The 18,373-nt window shown below is 41.5% G+C and overlaps 1 protein-coding gene across 1 annotated transcript; it reads right to left on the bottom strand.

Moving 5' to 3' along the window:
• Window positions 1-24: 24 nt before the first annotated feature.
• Window positions 25-8,360, bottom strand: PYURF (PIGY upstream open reading frame). The gene is made up of 2 exons (XM_089652319.1): window positions 8,171-8,360; window positions 25-172 (listed from the first exon to the last, which is right to left on the bottom strand). The coding sequence occupies exons 1-2, from the start codon at window positions 8,356-8,358 to the stop codon at window positions 25-27; spliced, it is 336 nt and encodes a 111-aa protein (XP_089508445.1). The 5' UTR covers window positions 8,359-8,360.
• Between the last annotated feature and the right edge of the window lie 10,013 nt (window positions 8,361-18,373).

The raw sequence follows: 18,373 nt of genomic DNA, 5'->3' as shown, positions 1-18,373 counted from the left end.
AGTACACACAGTTTTCCAGTTAGGTTATTCAGATTTCTGATCACTCTCCTGAGACTTCTGGACTTTGTGAGTCATCCGTGCGTCTTGAGGAATCATATTTGGTATACCATCTATAATAGGATATGCAATGCCCAGATCATCGTTAATTAGCTCATTGGTGGATTCGTCATACCTACAAACACAAAAAAAAAAAAAAAAAAAAAAAAAAATGATGGATAACATTATTTATTGTTTTCTTGTCATTACTCTTTTTTCTCTTCTCTTATGCTTTTGAATAACCTAAGTTTATAAAGCTAGCAGGTAACCAACAGCCACTATTCTCTCCTACTGTACCAATACATTCAAGTATAACAAAAGGCAAAACTTCACACCTGTTAGTTTTTGTTGCTGTCAGTGCTCCCATTAAGGAGATTCACTCTCTCTATTTGTTCTGTTTACCATGATCACGGAAAGTAAAAGAAAATCCCAAATTTTGGGTTGCCCCCAGAAACGTGATAGAGGGGAAATCTTCCAATAGGGACACTAGTTCAGGTGACCTGGGAGTCCCCAAGGAATTCCCTTAATTTGCAGGGAGGTTTCCTCTCACTTCCTGTTTTGAGACAGAAAGTGAAGGAAAATCTCCCCAGTGGGACACAGATGGCAAAATATATATATATTGCCTTTAGTTCTACTTTAAACAAAATAGAATCATTTTTGTAGGATAAAGTTACTGGATTTCCAAAATGGACACCCCACTGACCACCCCAACAATTGAAACCACGCCCCCATTTTTAACATCCTCAAACAATTGGTCAGAGAAAACAGGAGTTCATATAAGAGGTGCCAAGATAAGCATGCATAGGTAGGGGAGACGCATTGAAAATATCAAAAAAGTGCAAATGGCCCCAGTGGCGGCTCTATTTTGGGTTGGCATCTGCACAGTGTAACTGATATGTTGGCACTATCACCAGGCATGCATATTTTCCTGGGGTAGATACCTCAAAATATTAGACATGCTTGAAAAAGAGAAACCCATAAATCAGGAATAGTCATTAACAGACTAAAAGTAATGTTTCCACAGTTAAATCCTATACCTACAGTGGATATAAAAAGTCTACAAACCCCTGTAAAATGTCAGGTTTCTGTGATGTAAAAAAATGAGACAAAGATAAATCATTTCAGAACTTTTTCCACCTTTAACTTGACCTATAAACTGTACAACTCAGTTGATAAACTGAAATCTTTTTTTTGGGGGGGGGGGGGTTTTGGGGGAGTAGTAAACATAAAAACTAAAATAACATGGTAGCACAAGTGTGCACACCCTCTTATGACTGGGGATGTAGCGGTGTTCAGAATTAGGCAATCACATTCAATATCATGTTACATACAATAAAAATTATTGTACCAGAAAATCATGTTAAATAAGAGTCAGTACACACCTGGCATCATTTAAAGTGCCTCTGATTAACCACAAATACAGTTCAGCTGTTCTAGTAGGTCTTTCCTGACATTTTCTTAGTCGCATCCTACAGCAAAAGCCATGGTCCGCAGAGAGCTTCCAAAGCATCAGAGGGATTTCATTGTTAAAAGGTATCAGTCAGGAGAAGGGTACAAAATAATTTCCAAGGCATTAGATATACCATGGAACACAGTAAAGACAGTCATCATCAAGTGGAGAATATAGTGACATTACCGAGAACTGGAAGTCCCTCCAAAATTAGAAAACTGGTCTAAGAAGCTTACAGCAACTTTAAAGGAGCTGCAGGAATATCTGGCAAGTACTGGCTGTGTGGTACATGTGACAACAATCTCCCGTATTCTTCATGTCTGGGCTATGGGGTACAGTGGCAAGACGGAAGCCTTTTGTTACAAAGAAAAACATCCAAGCCTGGCTAAATTTTGCAAAAACACATCTGAAGTCTCCCAAAAGCATGTGGGAAAATGTGTTATGGTCTGATGAAACCAACGTTGAACTTTTTGGCCATAATTCCAAAAGATATATTTGGCGCAAAAACAACACTGCACATCACCAAAAGAACACTATACCCACAGTGAAGCATGGTGGTGGCAGACTCATGCTTTGGGGCTGTTTTTCTTCAGCTTGAACTAGGGCCTTAGTCAAGGTAGAGGGAATTATGATCAGTTCCAAATACCAGTCAATATTGGCACAAAACCTCCGGGCTTCTGCTAGAAAGCTGAACATGAAGAGGAACTTCATCTTTCAGCATGACAACGACCCAAAGCATACATCCAAATCAACAAAGGAATGGCTTTACAAGATTAGTTTTGGAATGGCACAGCCAGAGCCCCCACCTGAATCCGATCGAAATTCTGTGGGGTGATCTGAAGAGGGCTGTGCACAGGAGATGCCCTAACAATCTGACAGATTTGGAGTGTTTTTGCAAGGCAAGATGTGCCATGCTGATAGGCTCATACCCAAAAAGACTGAGTGCTGTAATAAAATCAAAAGGGGCTTCAGCAAAGTATTAGTTTAAGGGTGTGCACACTTATGCAACCATATTATTTTAGTTTTTTATTTTTACTTCCCTCCACTTAAAAGATTTCAGTTTGTTGTTCAACTGAGTTGTACAGTTTATAGGTTACATTAACCAGAAGTCCGGACACTTTTACCCCCTTCCTGTCCGGGCCAATTTCCAGCTTTCAGTGCTATCACACTTTGAATGACATTTGCGCGGTCATGCAACACTACCCATATGAATTTGTGAGTGCTTTATTTTGGTGGTATTTATTCACCACTAGGATTTTTATTTTTTTTTGCTATATAAATGAAAAAGTCCAAACATTTTTTTAAAAAAGTGTTTTTCTTTGTATAAATAAATAATCTTTCTTCAGAAGTCTTGGCTAAAATGTATTTGGTTATCTTTTTAGTAAAAAAAAAAACAAAAAAAAACAAAAAAAAAACCCACATTAGTATATAACCAAAAATATAATTTTTCAAAAATTTTTTTACATTTTTATATAATTATTTGTTTTTAACATACTGCCACCATAGCAGTACAGTTCAGCCCTGGACCCTATGAATATGTGCATCGCACGAAACGCATCAGGGGGGCAGTAGCAGCAGGACATCTAACTACTTGAGGAATACATATGGTCAGTAAACTTTTTGTTTAATCCTTCTATGTACCCCATACCAACCAACCCTGAATAAAGGCATCTAAAGCAGTATGACGCTATGAGGTCTCTTATTGGGCACTCTGTATGAGTGCTATCATTCGCAGTGCCCATTTGGAGGATTCAGGACCCTGGTGGTGATACCTGGTAACGGTTTCGGATGACCTTGCTTCCGCGGAGCCGGGATGGTAATCTGGGTACAATCTGATCTGGGATCTGATGATCGTTTCATGGCCTGGTGACGCAGGATTACATATTGCGTGTATTAAACGCAACATCTGGTGAGTGCGTTTTTCACCTATTTGTGTGAACACACCTATCATCACACCTTGGATCAGGACGTCCACTCACCTTGAATTAGGATCCTGTATGATCCGCACTATTACATAGAACTTTTATATTCATTGATCACCCCTAGAGTGATATCACGCATGTGTATATATATTGTGTGTATAAACTGTGCTCTAGTATTCAGCGCTGCACCATTTTATTTTAACACATAGCAGTACAGTGTCACCATAGCTACACTGTACTACTTGTGGGGGGTGATGAAGATTTTTTCTTTTTTTACACTGATTGCTTTTACACCCATAAAGGCTGTAAAAGCAATCATTTCTCCTTCTCTCTGGCTGCATTCTTGCAGCCATTGAGAAATACTGTGAGAGCTGTGATTGGTCACAGCTTGTCACATGGTAAAAGGCTGTAGTGAATAGCCTTGTACCATGTGATCTCTGTGATCATTCACAGATTTCACAAGTAGTAAGCAATGATGTCAGAAGTGACATCTTGCTTACTACTATTCACGTGATCACCGATTGGCCAATCAGTGATCACAAGATCGGGACCTCACACAAAAGGTCTCGTACAGCAATCGGTGTTCCGCTGTCTCCGGAGAACACAGCGGGCACCGGATCGTGGTGCCAAGCGCTCCCAGGGAGTGTGCACAGCTTGAAAATGTGGGTGCCATTTATTAATGGCAACCCGCTCCTGCACTGCTCCTGTCTGGCTGTTTATGTACATGGGCCGGCCGGGAAGTGGTTAAAAGGTGGAAAAAGTTCTGAAATGATTTAACTTGGTCTCATTTTTTTACATCACAGAAACCTGACATTTTAACAGGGGTGTGTAGACTTTTTATAGCCACTGTATCTAAGGCACCGGTCACACCACTGCAATTTAAAATTGTGCGATTTGTGTGCAATTTCAGCACGATTTCTGAAGACTTTATTGCTACTTGTGAAGATTTTCAACGATTTCTTGCAATTTGCAGTGTGATTTCCATTATATTCTATGTATGTGAAATCGCAAGTACTTTAGAAATCGCACGTTAAGACACTGACTTTCACATTCATTAGAAGCAATTTTAGGTGCAAATAAAATTTACAAATCGTACTGGTGGGACCGGGCACTAAAGCATATATTAAAAGCGGCAGTAAACAGCAGGGAAAATAAAAGCCCCCTGCAAGGTAATATCATAACGTGCTAGTACAGAGCTTAAAATTTCAAGTCCTGAGCTACTAGCCAGACCTTAGTTACTCGCCACCAACAAACACACACAAACAGAGACATCTGTACACACACATAGACGTGTACACACACAGACACATGTATACACACACACAGACATGCAGCCACACAGATACATGTACATACACAGAAATACACGCGCACAGACACATGTACAAACACACACACACGTACAATTGTAAATGCATACACAGACAAACATGTACACATACGTACACCACCCCCCCTCCCCATAAAAAGTTGCAGTACCTCGTTGTTCACTCACAGATCCAGGTACTGCACTCTAGGGGGAGGCAGAGAGCACAGCACACTCTCCTTCCTTTGCTTTCACTGCGCTCAGCTATTGAGCAGTCTGACGGCTTCCAGTGCCAATGACAGATCCGGCCTGAGCTCCGAGCCTGCTCAGCAAGACGGCCCTGGGGGGGGACACTCGCCCCCACCATAACTTCCACTCGCCATTGGCGAGCAGGCGAGTGGAAATTTCAAGCCCTGTGCTAGTATGGATCGCATACGAACACATTATGTAAAACTTACCTGAAAACAAAGTCCTCCAGTGATGCGCTGTCCCTACTGCAGATGCTTCCATCTTCACCTGTCTTCCTTCTGGGTTTGCAAGCTCTGGCTGTCTGACTGACCGACCTGCAAAGACGTCATTCCTGCGCATGCATGTGGGAGTCCCCGGCACACAGCTCTGAAGGAATGGTACGAGTATACCGTTCCTTCAGAGCGCATGCGTCGGCTTTAAAAAAAAAAAAAAATAATATCTCCTAAACGGTGCACACTTAGGAGATACAGTCAGGTCCATAAATATTGGGACATCGACACAATTCTAACATTTTTGGCTCTATACACCACCACAATGGATTTGAAATGAAACGAACAAGATGTGCTTTAACTGCAGACTGTCAGCTTTAATTTGAGGGTATTTACATCCAAATCAGGTGACTGGTGTAGGAAGTACAACAGTTTGCATATGTGCCTCCCACTTGTTAAGGGACCAAAAGTAATGGGACAGAATAATAATTATAAATCAAACCTTCACTTTTTAATACTTGGTTGCAAATCATTTGTAGTCAATTACAGCCTGAAGTCTGGAACGCATAGACATTACCAGACGCTGGGTTTCATCCCTGGTGATGCTCTGCCAGGCCTCTACTGCAACTGTCTTCAGTTCCTGTTTGTTCTTGGGGCATTTTCCCTTCAGTTTTGTCTTCAGCAAGTGAAATACATGCTCAATCGGATTCAGGTCAGGTAATTGCATAACATTCCGCTTCTTTCCCGTAAAAACTCTTTGGTTGCTTTTGCAGTATGCTTTGGGTCATTGTCCATCTGCACTGTGAAGCGGCGTCCAATGAGTTCTGAAGCATTTGGCTGAATATGAGCAGATAATATTGCCTGAAACACTTCAGAATTCATCCTGCTGCTTTTGTCAGCAGTCACATCATCAATAAATACAAGAGAACCAGTTCCATTGGCAGCCATACATGCCCACGCCATGGCACTACCACCACCATGCTTCACTGATGAGGTGGTATGCTTAGGATCATGAGCAGTTCCTTTCCTTCTCCATACTCTTCTCTTCCCATCACTCTGGTACAAGTTGATCTTGGTCTCATCTGTCCATAGGATGTTGTTCCAGAACTGTAAAGGCTTTTTTAGATGTCGTTTGGCAAACTCTAATCTGGCCTTCCTGTTTTTGAGGCTCACCAATGGTTTACATCTTGTGGTGAACCCTCTGTATTCACTCTGGTGAAGTCTTCTCTTGATTGTTGACTTTGACACACATACACCTACCTCCTGGAGAGTGTTCTTGATCTGGCCAACTGTTGTGAAGGGTGTTTTCTTCACCAGGGAAAGAATTCTTCGGTCATCCACCACAGTTGTTTTCCGTGGTCTTCCGGGTCTTTTGGTGTTGCTGAGCTCACCGGTGCGTTCCTTCTTTTTAAGAATGTTCCAATGAGTTGTTTTGGCCACGCCTAATGTTTTTGCTATCTCTCTGATGGGTTCGTTTTGTTTTTTCAGCCTAATGATGGCTTGCTTCACTGATAGTGACAGCTCTTTGGATCTCATCTTGAGAGTTGACAGCAACAGATTCCAAATGCAAATAGCACACTTGAAATGAACTCTGGACCTTTTATCTGCTCATTGTAATTGGGATAATGAGGGAATAACACACACCTGGCCATGGAACAGCTGAGAAGCCAATTGTACCATTACTTTTGGTCCCTTAACAAGTGGGAGGCACATATGCAAACTGTTGTAATTCCTACATCGTTCACCTGATTTGGACGTAAATACCCTCAAATTAAAGCTGACAGTCTGTAGTTAAAGCACATCTTGTTTGTTTCATTTCAAATCCATTGTGGTGGTGTATAGAGACAAAAATGTTAGAATGTGTCCATGTCCCAATATTTATGGACCTGACTGTATATTCATTTTACCTACAGGGACGATTTATTCTAAGTTTACCTGTAGGTAAAATAAAAAAAAAAAACCACTTTAACTGCTTCCCGACCATTCTATAGCAGATATGCTGCTACAGGGTAGCACAGGTGTGTAAAATCACGTATATATACACACATGATGTTGCATTTCCGGGGATGGGGGGCACACGCCCTACCTGTGCCGCCAATCACCGGGTTCCAGACGGTGATTACTCGCCGGCGCCCAGTGAGTGACGAGCATCTCCGACAGGGAGGAGAACTGTATGTAAACAATACAATTCTCCTCCCTGTCAGCTCATGCACACTGCTTTGGATGGCTGTGCAGCAGAGCCATCCAAAGCAGTGTGATTACAGTGAAGCACACTGACACAAGTAAAACAACATACAGTTAACCCTTTGATCGTCCATCATGTTAACCCCTTCCTGCCCAGTGCCATTAGTACAGTGTCAGCGCTTTTTTTTTTTTGTTAGCACTGATCACTGTATTGGTGTCACTGGGGATGTCAGTAATACCAAGTCAGTTCCCCCCAGTCTCAGAATGCCCGTCGCAGTATCACTATAAGTCACTGATTGCCACCATTACTAGTAAAAATTAAAAAAAAAAAAAATTTCCAGTATCTATACTGCCATTTGTAAATGCTAAAACTTTCACGTAAACCATTTAAATTTACATGTATTGGGATTTTTTCTTAGCAAAGACATTTAGCAGAATACATTTTGGCCTAAATAATGAAATTTGAATTTTAAATTGTTTTACTAGACATGTTTTATTTTTATAGCAGAAAAAATAAAAAAAAAAAAAACACACAGGTGACCAAATACCTCCAAAAAATAGCTCTATTCGTGGAAACAAAAGGACATAAAATTTAATTTGGCTGCAGCGTTGCATGACTGCGCAATTAAAGCTAAAGTGACACAAAAAATGGCCTGTTTAGGAAGGGGGGGGGGTAAATCCTCAGGAGGGCAAGTGGTTAAAGGAAAATGTCTGCAACTAACACGTATGTGATCATTTTAACCCCATAAGCTGCCATACAGGAAGAAAGCCATTAGGTTGCTGTGCTGTCAGTAGGCCATGCAGTATGTATTACCTGAGTGCTTTCCTGGAGAGGGGGCAGACCAGGAACTGGAGCACACTGCAGTCAAACACTTGGCTGCTCCTAATCTGCTGATCTGCAGCTCTGAGGACAGGCCCAGTGTGGACAGGCTGCAGCCTGACAGATGGCAATGACAAACACTTACATACTGTTCTCACCACACTCATCCCCAGCATGATCATCCACTTACAAGGACAAGGACAGCTTACCCATCATTCACTGCACTCAGTCCTCCACCACCTCTTCCTCCTTCCTGTGCACAGCTTTAAAATGCCCCCACTCATAACAAAGCTCACACTAATCAGTTCCTGGAAACATTCTCCTGAAGGAGGGGGGGATAATGATTACATATACACGTGTACATTTCCAGGGTAGCATTGATCACTATGTATTAAAATGTTAAAAACTGTCCATATGAGGTGCAACAATTTAATTCCTGGGATGTAAAAGATCAGATGAAATTTGAATATGAATTCTGTCAAGATTCAAGGCACCATCTTTGTGGAAATCTTTTTCATTCCCAAATCCTCCGTTAGAATCAGCCGCACTGTTTTCTGTGTTCATTTTCAATTCTTCCGCCATCATTCGCACAGTCAGTCTTTACTATGAGCACACGAGTGTTCGCATCATTGTTGGTATCTTCCCTTCCCTCCTTAACCACTTCTCGACCAGCAATATATCCAAAAGACGGCTACAGCATGGTCAGCTAGTTCTGGGAGGGCATCCGTGGACAGCCTCCCAGAACCGCACACCCTGGGGCGCACACTGTGTGCGATCTATGATCAATGTGTCCTTCGGACACAGCTGATCACGTGTTAAAGTAAAGGGACAATCAGAGGCGCCTTTTATATGTAACCAGTTGTGTCCAATGGCAGCTGATCACAGTGTAAATAGGAAATGCCGATTATCGTCAGTCCTCCCCTTGCGCTGACAAGGGGGGACATCTACGCTGATCATCAGGGCACTGATCATCAGTGCCCTGATGATTAGCGTAGCCCCATCAGTGCGGCCAACAGTGCCCATCTGTGCTGGCTATCAGTGGGTCCTCAGTGATGCCTGTCAGTGCCCATCAGTGCTGTCTATCTGTGCAGCCTATCAGTGGCCATCAGTGCTGCCTATCAGTGCAGCCTCGTCAGTGGCCATCAGTAAAAGAGAAAAATCACTTATTTACAAAACTATAAAAGAAAAACTTTTTTTTAAATGTTTGGTCTTTTTTTTTTTAGCAAACAATAAAAACCCCAGTAGTGATTAAAAGAAAGATCTATTTGTCTCAAAAAAAATGATAAAAATGCTGTTTGGGTACAGTGTTGCATGACTGCACAATTGTCATTCAAAGTGCAACAGCGCTGAAATATGAAAATTGGCCTGGGCAGGAAGGGGGTAAAAGTGCCCATTAGGCAAGTGGTGAAAGCACCTATGCCATTCAAAGACACTCAAATTTTTCATGCCTGTTGTAACAGAGTAAAGTTTTACTCACACTTTTGCCAATTTTCACACAATATTTGATGGTAATACGCTGCTCCAGGTTCCTGCCACTCATCTTCCACCAACAGTGCAATGCACACACGTTATTTCTTCTACTACTTCATAAAGACTGAATCAACTGGTCTGCGACCCAGGCAAGTACAAGTTAGAAGATGTCAGAACACGCTCAAGTGTGAATGGCTGTGTGACTCACCATCATAGTGCTACATTCCAGGATTTAAATTGTCACACCTCATATGTAGTGACACCCACACTTTCATGACTTTTCATGATGTCACTTCCGACTGGGGCAGATGAAAACAATTTTTTTTAAATGCGTCCGCGCCACTCTATAACAGAAATACTGCTACAGGGCAGTACGGATGCGCAAAATCACGTATATATACAGGAGAGCTGCCAAAATGTGGTTGCAGTCCACATTTCTTTGATATCAAGTGGGTGTTGACAGAGACCACCTGACCAATTAAGCAGCTGAGGAGCGGCCATGGAATGTCACCGTGTTTATGACCCTCTCTTAGGCTGACCATACATTATACAATTTTCTTGAGAATTTTGCTTTAGATTTACCAAAAAATATATAATATGAGGTCAAACCTAAACAACACTTTAAATTGTATTCAATTAGGCAGGCCCTTGTACTACATAGTTGAAGGTAAATCTAAAGTAAATTGAGCAGAAATTGGACAGAAAATTGTATAGTGTATGGCCAGTCTTGCACACAGTTTTAGGGCCAGTTCAGACTATAGAACTGCAGTCCAGATTCATTTTTGCATGCGCATTTTTGGTGCTTTTTTATGCATTTTTGACACTTTCCAGTGCGTTTTTTATGCATTCCAGTTCATTTTTTTCTCTCTCTTTTTCTTCAATTTAAATAGGGACATGTGTGTTCCAGTGCGTTTCTAGTGCGTTACAGTGCGTTTTTGATGCGTTATACAGCTTTCCAGTACAGTTCTGTGCAGAAAAAATGCAGCATGTTCTACTTTTTTTTCTGCACCTGGGACGCACTGGAATTGCAAGCACTGATGTGAACTATGACACTGACAACCATATAACCTACTTTCTGTGCTTTTTGGATGCAGAAAAAAGCAACTGAAATGCATGTAGTGTGAACTGGCCCTTATACTGATATTAATATCTTCAAATAAATATAATACAAATATAATACAATAGAATTTTGGAAACTGGTAGACTATTGCTCAACATTTAATTTCATATCCAGGGATACACCTACCTTCTGTATATTAAAGCTTAGTCATGTATGATCTGGCCTTGTTCAGTATGATCTTCTCCATTTAAATATATACCTAATATTAAAGTGGTAGTACACTCTTATTTCTATTTTTACCTACAGGTAAGCATATAATAAAGCTTACCTGTAGGTAAAATGAATATTTCCTAACACCCAGGTCACAGCAAGCTGATTTTGAAATTGTGCAACTTCACGGTGCGACTTGATTTCAAAGTTGGGTGACATGCCGATTTCAGGTGCGATTTGACACAGATGTCTATGCAAATCGCACTAAAAGTAGTGCATGTACTACTTTAGAAATCAGTGCGGCTCCAACCAAGTCGAAACTACACTGATACGACCGCTGTAATTGCGGACAATAGGGTGCAACTTGGCATGCAATTTGCAAATCACATGCCAAGTCGCATCCAGTTTGACCAGGGTCTTAATGTGCACTGATTAGGAGATATTCTACAGAACTGCAGCTGCTGACATCACCGGCGCATGCGCTCTGAAGGAACTGCATACCCGTGCCATTTTATCAGAGCTGTGCACTGTGGTGGAAACTCCCTTGCGCATGCGAAGGAGTGACGTCATCGGCGACTTAGCCATTCAAGCAGCTGTGGTCCGGGAACCCGAAAAGAAGAACAAGTGAAGATGGAAGCCCTGTCAGTGGTGACAGCGTGCCACCAGAGGGCTTTGTTTTAAGGTAAGTTTCACATAATGCGCTAGTATACAATGCATACTAGCACATTATGATATTACTTTGTAGGGGGAAATTTTTTTTTTTTCGAACAAGTTTACTACCGCTTTACCCCTGGTTCACACGTAAGCATTTTCTGCAGTGTTTTGTGTTTTGCAGAAACATAGTACAGTCCATTTAACATGATTTCCTATGGGACAGGTTCACATCTCCACTTTTTCACCTGGTGTGTTTTTTGGAAAGGGTCATGGACTTTTTTTAACACAAAAAGTTGCATTTTTGTTTCTATAGACTTCAATGGAAAAGCGTTTTGAATCTGCCTAGCAACAAGAAAATTTAAAAAAAATTAAACAAAAACCTGCATAGGTGTGAACCGAGGGTTAATGTGTCTTGGTCCTGTCTGATTTTATGAATCGTGTGTAGATTTTTTTGAAAATTTGAGTAAGGTTGCTTCAAGCCTGACTGGCTTTACAATACCCATTAGCCCCGATTAAGATATTTTAATGCACGCTGTGTATTCCTAATGGGTTTGATTGCTCTACAATTCATGGGTGACAGAACTGAAGGATTTTGTGATTGTTTTACAATGGGTCAGAGGGAAGTGCTAATTTGTAGATGTTTATGGTTAGCAAAAATCAACAGACATCCTGCCAGAACCACAATTTGATATTTAGAGCTCTGGTAAAGGCCTATGTACTAGTGTCCACTGTCCCTAAGTTGAGATAACAGGCTCTTTGAAACGTGACTTGAAAAGATAAAAGGCTATGGAGGTGCACACCTAGCTGCTGCAATGTGTACTGTTCTACAAAACCTTCATGGTGGACCTATGATTCCTGAACAACATGGCCATTGTGATTGACCCTTTACTATGTCATGTGATCAGCTGTGTCCAAAGGTTAACGTAAATATATTTGACCTTAATGCATTCTCTGCATTAAGGTAAAAAATCTTCTGGGTGCAGCTCCCCTCCAAACCTCCAATATGCATGAGAGCAGCAGCTCTACCAGTTCCCTGCCTCCTCATTGGCTCACACATCAATGTGTGAGCTGTCAATCACAGTCAGTGAACTGATGAAGAGAGAGGGGGGCAGGGCAGAGCCCCACTCTGTGTGTGAATGGACAATGTTGCTTGGGAGTGAGCTTGCTTGAGTGCCCCGATAGCAAGAGGCTATAACCAGGGATTCCCTTTGGAAGGATTTCCTCTTAATTCCTGTTTTAACTATGGGACAGGAAGTGAGGGGAAATCTCCCCAATCGGACACGTATGGCAAAAAAACCCCTGACTATGTTATAAATCTCCTTTACTCTATCCAAAATAATAATAAAAAAAAAACAGTTTTGCCTTTAGTTCTACTTTAAGTCAACCAAAACCATACAAACCAACTGTTCTCATAACCTGCTCTTCTGTTTTATATGTGTGCTCCATATGATGTACAGCAGTGAGCAGAGATGGGCCGAACATCCCCCTGTGTGGTGCGCGGTTGAACATTTGTACCTAACGAAAGTTCGACCGCGAACTTCGAACTTAATGTAAGTCTACGGGACTCAAACTTGTAAATTTAAAAAGTGCCCATTTTGCTTATTGCTGTTGGCCATAAAAGGGGTATGGGGACTTGGCTACTGCCCTGAGGGACATGAATCAGTGAAAAAAAAAATTCTAAAAGTACCGTTTTTTAAGGGGCAGTCATTTTTCATTGCTTAAAGTTAAAAAAAATTAAACATTCCTTAAAATATGCTGCCTGGGGGGGGGGGGTCCCTTAAACTACCTGCAAAGTTGTGCATCTGTACAATGTATACAACCTGCTGCAGCAGGACTGTCACTTTTTTTAAAAAATTATATTTTTATAACAAAAAAAAAAAAAAAAGTGGCATCTCCCTAATCCTTACCACACAGTGAAAGGGTTCCTCCTAAAAGCAATACCAGGCCCTTTAGGCCTGGTAGGACTTTTAAGGGGAGCTCCACCTCCAAACAATGGGGGGGGAAAGCATGGGGTCCCCTCTAAATTCCTACTAGATCCTTGATCCGAGCACAGGGCTGGCAGGCCAAGAAAGGGGGGTGAACGAGTGCCCCCCTCCTGAACCATACCAGGCCACATGCCCTAAACATGGCTCCCCCCCAAAGCACCTTGTCACCAAGGGCCTCCTCCCCTCAACCCTGGGCTGTGGTTGTGGGAGTGACTTATCAGAATCTAACATAGTACCCCTACCCATTCACCAAAGAAGTGTAAAATTTGAATAAAAGCACAAGTTTTGAAAAGTCCTTTATTAAAATAAAAAGCCCAAAAAAATTGTTCCATCGTAGTAATCCATCGTCAGTCACGGTGTCCAGTGTTGTCACGATGACGCCGACTCGACAAAATGGAAAAAAAAACAACACCCACAGATCCATCCGCAACCACCGAGCACACGCCACTATCTGATATTTGCCTGTCAGATGTAAACAATTGGGTGGACAAAGGAGTGTTGTCGCTGCTAGCTTTGCCCAAATGTGCTGTGATTGACCAGGTGCATTGCTTTGATCAATCACATTGCACTGTAAAAGCGCAGTGCATTGTGGGGTGTGGCGGACGAATAGCCGCCGAATGCCCTTACCGTTCGTGTGTTCAGGGAACATCAAGCCCATCACTAATGTACAGTATAATCAGTGGCCCAGTAAATTGGGCTTCAAAGTTCATAAAATAAAAGCATGCAGTTGTCAAAAACTTTTTAATTGAAGTATCAAGAATCAAAGTTGCAATATGCCATATAGTAGGTAATGGATATATGAGGTATACACACTTTATTGCCAAACGTATTGGGATGCCTCTAATTCATTCCAAAGGTGTTCTATCGAGTTGAGGTCAGGACTCTGTGCAGGCCAGTCAAGTTCCTCCACCCCAAACTTACTCATCCATGTCTTTATAGACCTTGCTTTGGAACAGGAAGGGGCCATCCCCATAATGTTTCCACAAAGTTGGGAGCATGAAATTGTCCAAAATGTCTTGGTATGATAACACCTTAAGAGTTCCCTTCACTGGAACTAAGGGGTCAATCCCAACCCCTGAAAAACAACCCCACACCATAATCCCCCTCCACCAAACTTTACACTTGGCACAATGCAGTTAGGTAAGTACCGTTCTCCTGGCAACTGGCAAACCTAGACACGTCCATAGGATTGCCAGACAGAGGAAAGTGATTCGTCACTTCAGAGAACACGTCTCCATTGGTCTAGAGTCCAGTGGTGGCGTGCTTTACACCACTGCATCCGACACTTTGTATTGCACTTAGTGATGTAAGGCTTGGATGCAGCTGCTCAGCCATGGAAACCCATTCCATGAAGTTCTCTACGCACTGTTGTTGTGCTAATCTGAAGGCCACACGAAGTTTGGAGGTCTTTAGCTATTGACTCTGCAGACAGTTGGCAACTTCTGCGCATTGTGTGCTTCAGCATGCGCTGACCCCGCTCTGTTATTTTACATGGCCTACCACTTCATGGCTGAGTTGCTGTTTACCAGTTGCTTCCACTTTGTTATAATACCACTAACAGTTGACTGTGGAATATTTAGTAACAAGGAAATGTCATGGATGGACTTATTGCACAGGTGGCAGCCTATCACAGTACAACACTTGAATTCACTGAACTCCTGAGAGCGACCCATTCTTTCACAAATGTTTGTAGAAGCAGTCTGCATGCCTAGGTCCTTGATTTTATAAACCAGTTTCCATGGAGGTGATTGAAACACCTGAATCCAAGGGGTGTCCCAATACTTTTTGGCAATATAGTGTATGCTTAGAGGAGTTGGTATTACTTTATATTAGATGATGATATTTTAACAGAGATCTTTACATGGCACTTGTATGACGCACGGCACTTGTATAGAGACAGAAAACACAGCTTTTTAATTGTGATGTGGTTCTATCATATATACATTTAGCCCACTGGTCCTAAACTGGGGCTACTATGTAAATTTCATTTTTGGCTGGACTGTAGGCAGCTCATACTGATTTCATAGTTTATAGTTAGGCTTTCCTTTAAACTAAGTTGAGTTATAAATATTTATATTTCCCAACTCCTGCCCAGTAGAAGGGCCATGGTTACTGGTGCATGCTGGGAGAGGATATGAAAATTTTTGGCAGGCCATGCGCTTGCTCCCTTGCCTCAGACTGAGGCCTGAGGAGGTACTGCTTGAGAGGGCTCTGTGACTAGGCTCTGAAGCCTATTTGTGGCCTATCTACACTGAGGTGGTCCTGAGGCTGTCCTGCCCAGTGAGGAGGAAGCCGAACCAAAGTGAAGAGATCCAGGGGAGGACCCTTTCTGGAGAAAGCCAGGATGAAAGTTGTTCTCTCAGAAGGGCCTGGTGACATGCTTGGAAGATGCACTAGTATCTGAAAATGTGCTTGCAGTGTTGCTGAGTCGGCTTAAAGGTTCTGACACTGTGAAGCTGGACTCTGCTCTGGGTCCAAAGAGGCTGTAAGTAGTTTGCTGCTGGTATCTGGGACCCCTAACCCTCACTCCTCCTACCTTCTTTCCAAGTTGAATATTAAAACGTTGAAAAGACCAAAAGTGACTGGTGCCCAATTATAGCCATGGACCCAGCCCTGAGGTAAATGCTAGCTGGCTCCCTGCCTCTGGAGGTGTTATCCTATCTTTAGGGGGTCGGGGGGGGTGCTACACACACAATTGTATGTTAATATATGTGTAGGACCTCCCCCGAAGGAGCAGCTTGGTAATTTTCAGTTCTTAGTTCTGTGCCTCGACTCCAAAAACAACCTCAACCCCTCTGGCACACCTGTTTCAATAAAAATCACTACAAGCACAAGACATAAGTGTAGAACACCTTTAGCTTTGGTGTGGTTTATTAATAGTAAATAGACACGCACACCCGTTTGGTGGTCCACACTTAGCCTGGCCATACACTATACAATTTTCTGTTCAATTTCTGCCCAATTTCCTTTAGATTTCCCTTCAACTATGTAGTACAAGGGCCTGCTTAATTGGATACAATTGAAAGTGTTGTTTAGGTTTGACCTCATATTATATGATTTCTGGTAAATCTAAAGCAATTTTCTAAAGAAAATTGTATAATGTATGGCCAGCCTTAATCTACACCGTGTTCCAAATTATTATGCAAATTATATTTTACTCATTTCCCTAAATAATTGATGTAAATAACAGTCAGCATAATTCTCATGTTATCAACTATTAAGAGTACAATTCACATTTTATTGAACAAATTTCCTAATGATAACAGGATTTTTGTTAAACATAAAACACTTACAATGCACTGTTCCAAATTATTACACACAGTAAGTTTCAAAACACTTTATAGGTTGTAAAGAACTGAAAATTGTCATTTGTTGTGTTTGCAGCATATTTACTGAAATCAAAAGCTATTTCAATCAAACTTTTAACAACATTTTAACTTTTTAAACATTTTAACAGGTCAGGTTACATTTTAACATAGGACCCCTTATTTGATAGCAGCTTCACAAGTCTTGCATCCATTGAACTTGTGAGTTTGTGGACAGTTTCTGCTTGAATTTGTTTGCAAGATGTCAGAATAGCCTCCCAGAGCTGCTGTTTGAATGTAAACTGAATCCCACCCTCATAGATCTTTTGCTTTTGCCTCTAGAATATCCATAATTTTAAAAGGGCACCCCTTTCTACAATGTGAAAACCTATTTATCAGTTTTACATAACGCAGCAACATCCACACATATAGGACACCCAACATTAGAGGTGATTTATTCTTCCAAAGCAAGTACACTTTTGCACACTGGTACTGAGTAGTATTCCAGTGAGTCTCTTCACTCTCAGTTTTTCTCCATCACTGAGCTAATGTGACCCCAACACTGATGGAGAGGGGCAGGAGAGGGTCAAACAAAGATGCTGTGCAGGTAGCTGACATCCTCCTTATAAACTGATGATGCCATTGGTTGTCAGGATGCCGGCGGCTAGAAGGTCGTAATGGTGCACAATAAAAACCTGTGGCTTTGTGTAACTAATAGGCAGGCTTGTTCCATCCGCTGGCTTGTATACAAGTTTTGGCAATTTGTGAACATTTTGCCAAGGCACCCCTGAAGAAACCTCAAGGCACCCCAGGGTGCCTGGGCACCCTGGTTGAGAAAGGCTGCCCTAGATCAAAGTTTGATGTAGGTCAGTGCCAGGATTAGTGTTTAGGTCAGGGTCAAAGGTCATGGTCCAGGGTCAGTATTTTTTTTTTGGTCAGTATTTTTTTTTTTTTTTAAATTAGTATCAGTGTCAGTTAGTGTAAGTGTCAGTGTATTTTAGGCAAGGTAAAAAAAAGCAAAATGCAGACTATTGTTTCTGGGCCGTACTATGGGTAGAAACAACAATATATGTGGTATTGCTGCATAGTCAGGAGCAGGAGAATGTATTTTGGGTTGTTCTTTGGTGGTAGGTTATAGTAGTAGCAAGAAACATCCAACTAAATTTTAAAAAATAATTTGTTTCTACTATTTTGGGCCAGTTTTCCTTTGATAATAAAAAAAAATCAGGAAATATCCATTACCATTCACCACCAAATGAAAGCCCAATTTGTCCTGGAAAAAAAAAACAAGGTATAATATATCTGGGTGCACAAAGTAATTGCAATGATATGTACCATTTTACTAACACATGTCAAAGCTGCAAAATTGTGCTTAGGCATTACCATTTGTTTTACCCTTAGGCAGGAAGAGGATAATTTATTATATTTCAGTATTTATTTTAAATATAATAAAAAATGTGCTTATTCATCTATTAAAACCACTTGCCTGCCAACCCATAGTCGATGTACTGCT

This window comes from Staurois parvus, unplaced genomic scaffold, assembly GCF_062004578.1.
Source record: "Staurois parvus isolate SC_StPar_1 unplaced genomic scaffold, SC_StPar_1.0 ptg000679l, whole genome shotgun sequence".
Lineage (NCBI taxonomy): Eukaryota > Metazoa > Chordata > Amphibia > Anura > Ranidae > Staurois > Staurois parvus.
Note: the sequence above shows the minus strand (reverse complement) of the source record. Positions and strands in the feature narration are given on the sequence as shown.

What these genes read in the sequence shown, in the direction of transcription:
- PYURF (XM_089652319.1), bottom strand. Translation starts at nt 8,358, where the DNA reads ATGATCATGCTGGGGATGAGTGTGGTGAGAACAGTATGTAAGTGTTTG. An exon ending in CTCTCCAGGAAAGCACTCAG is followed by an intron (nt 173 to 8,170) that starts GTAATACATACT and finishes TTGTGTTTGTAG; the next exon opens with GTATGACGAATCCACCAATG.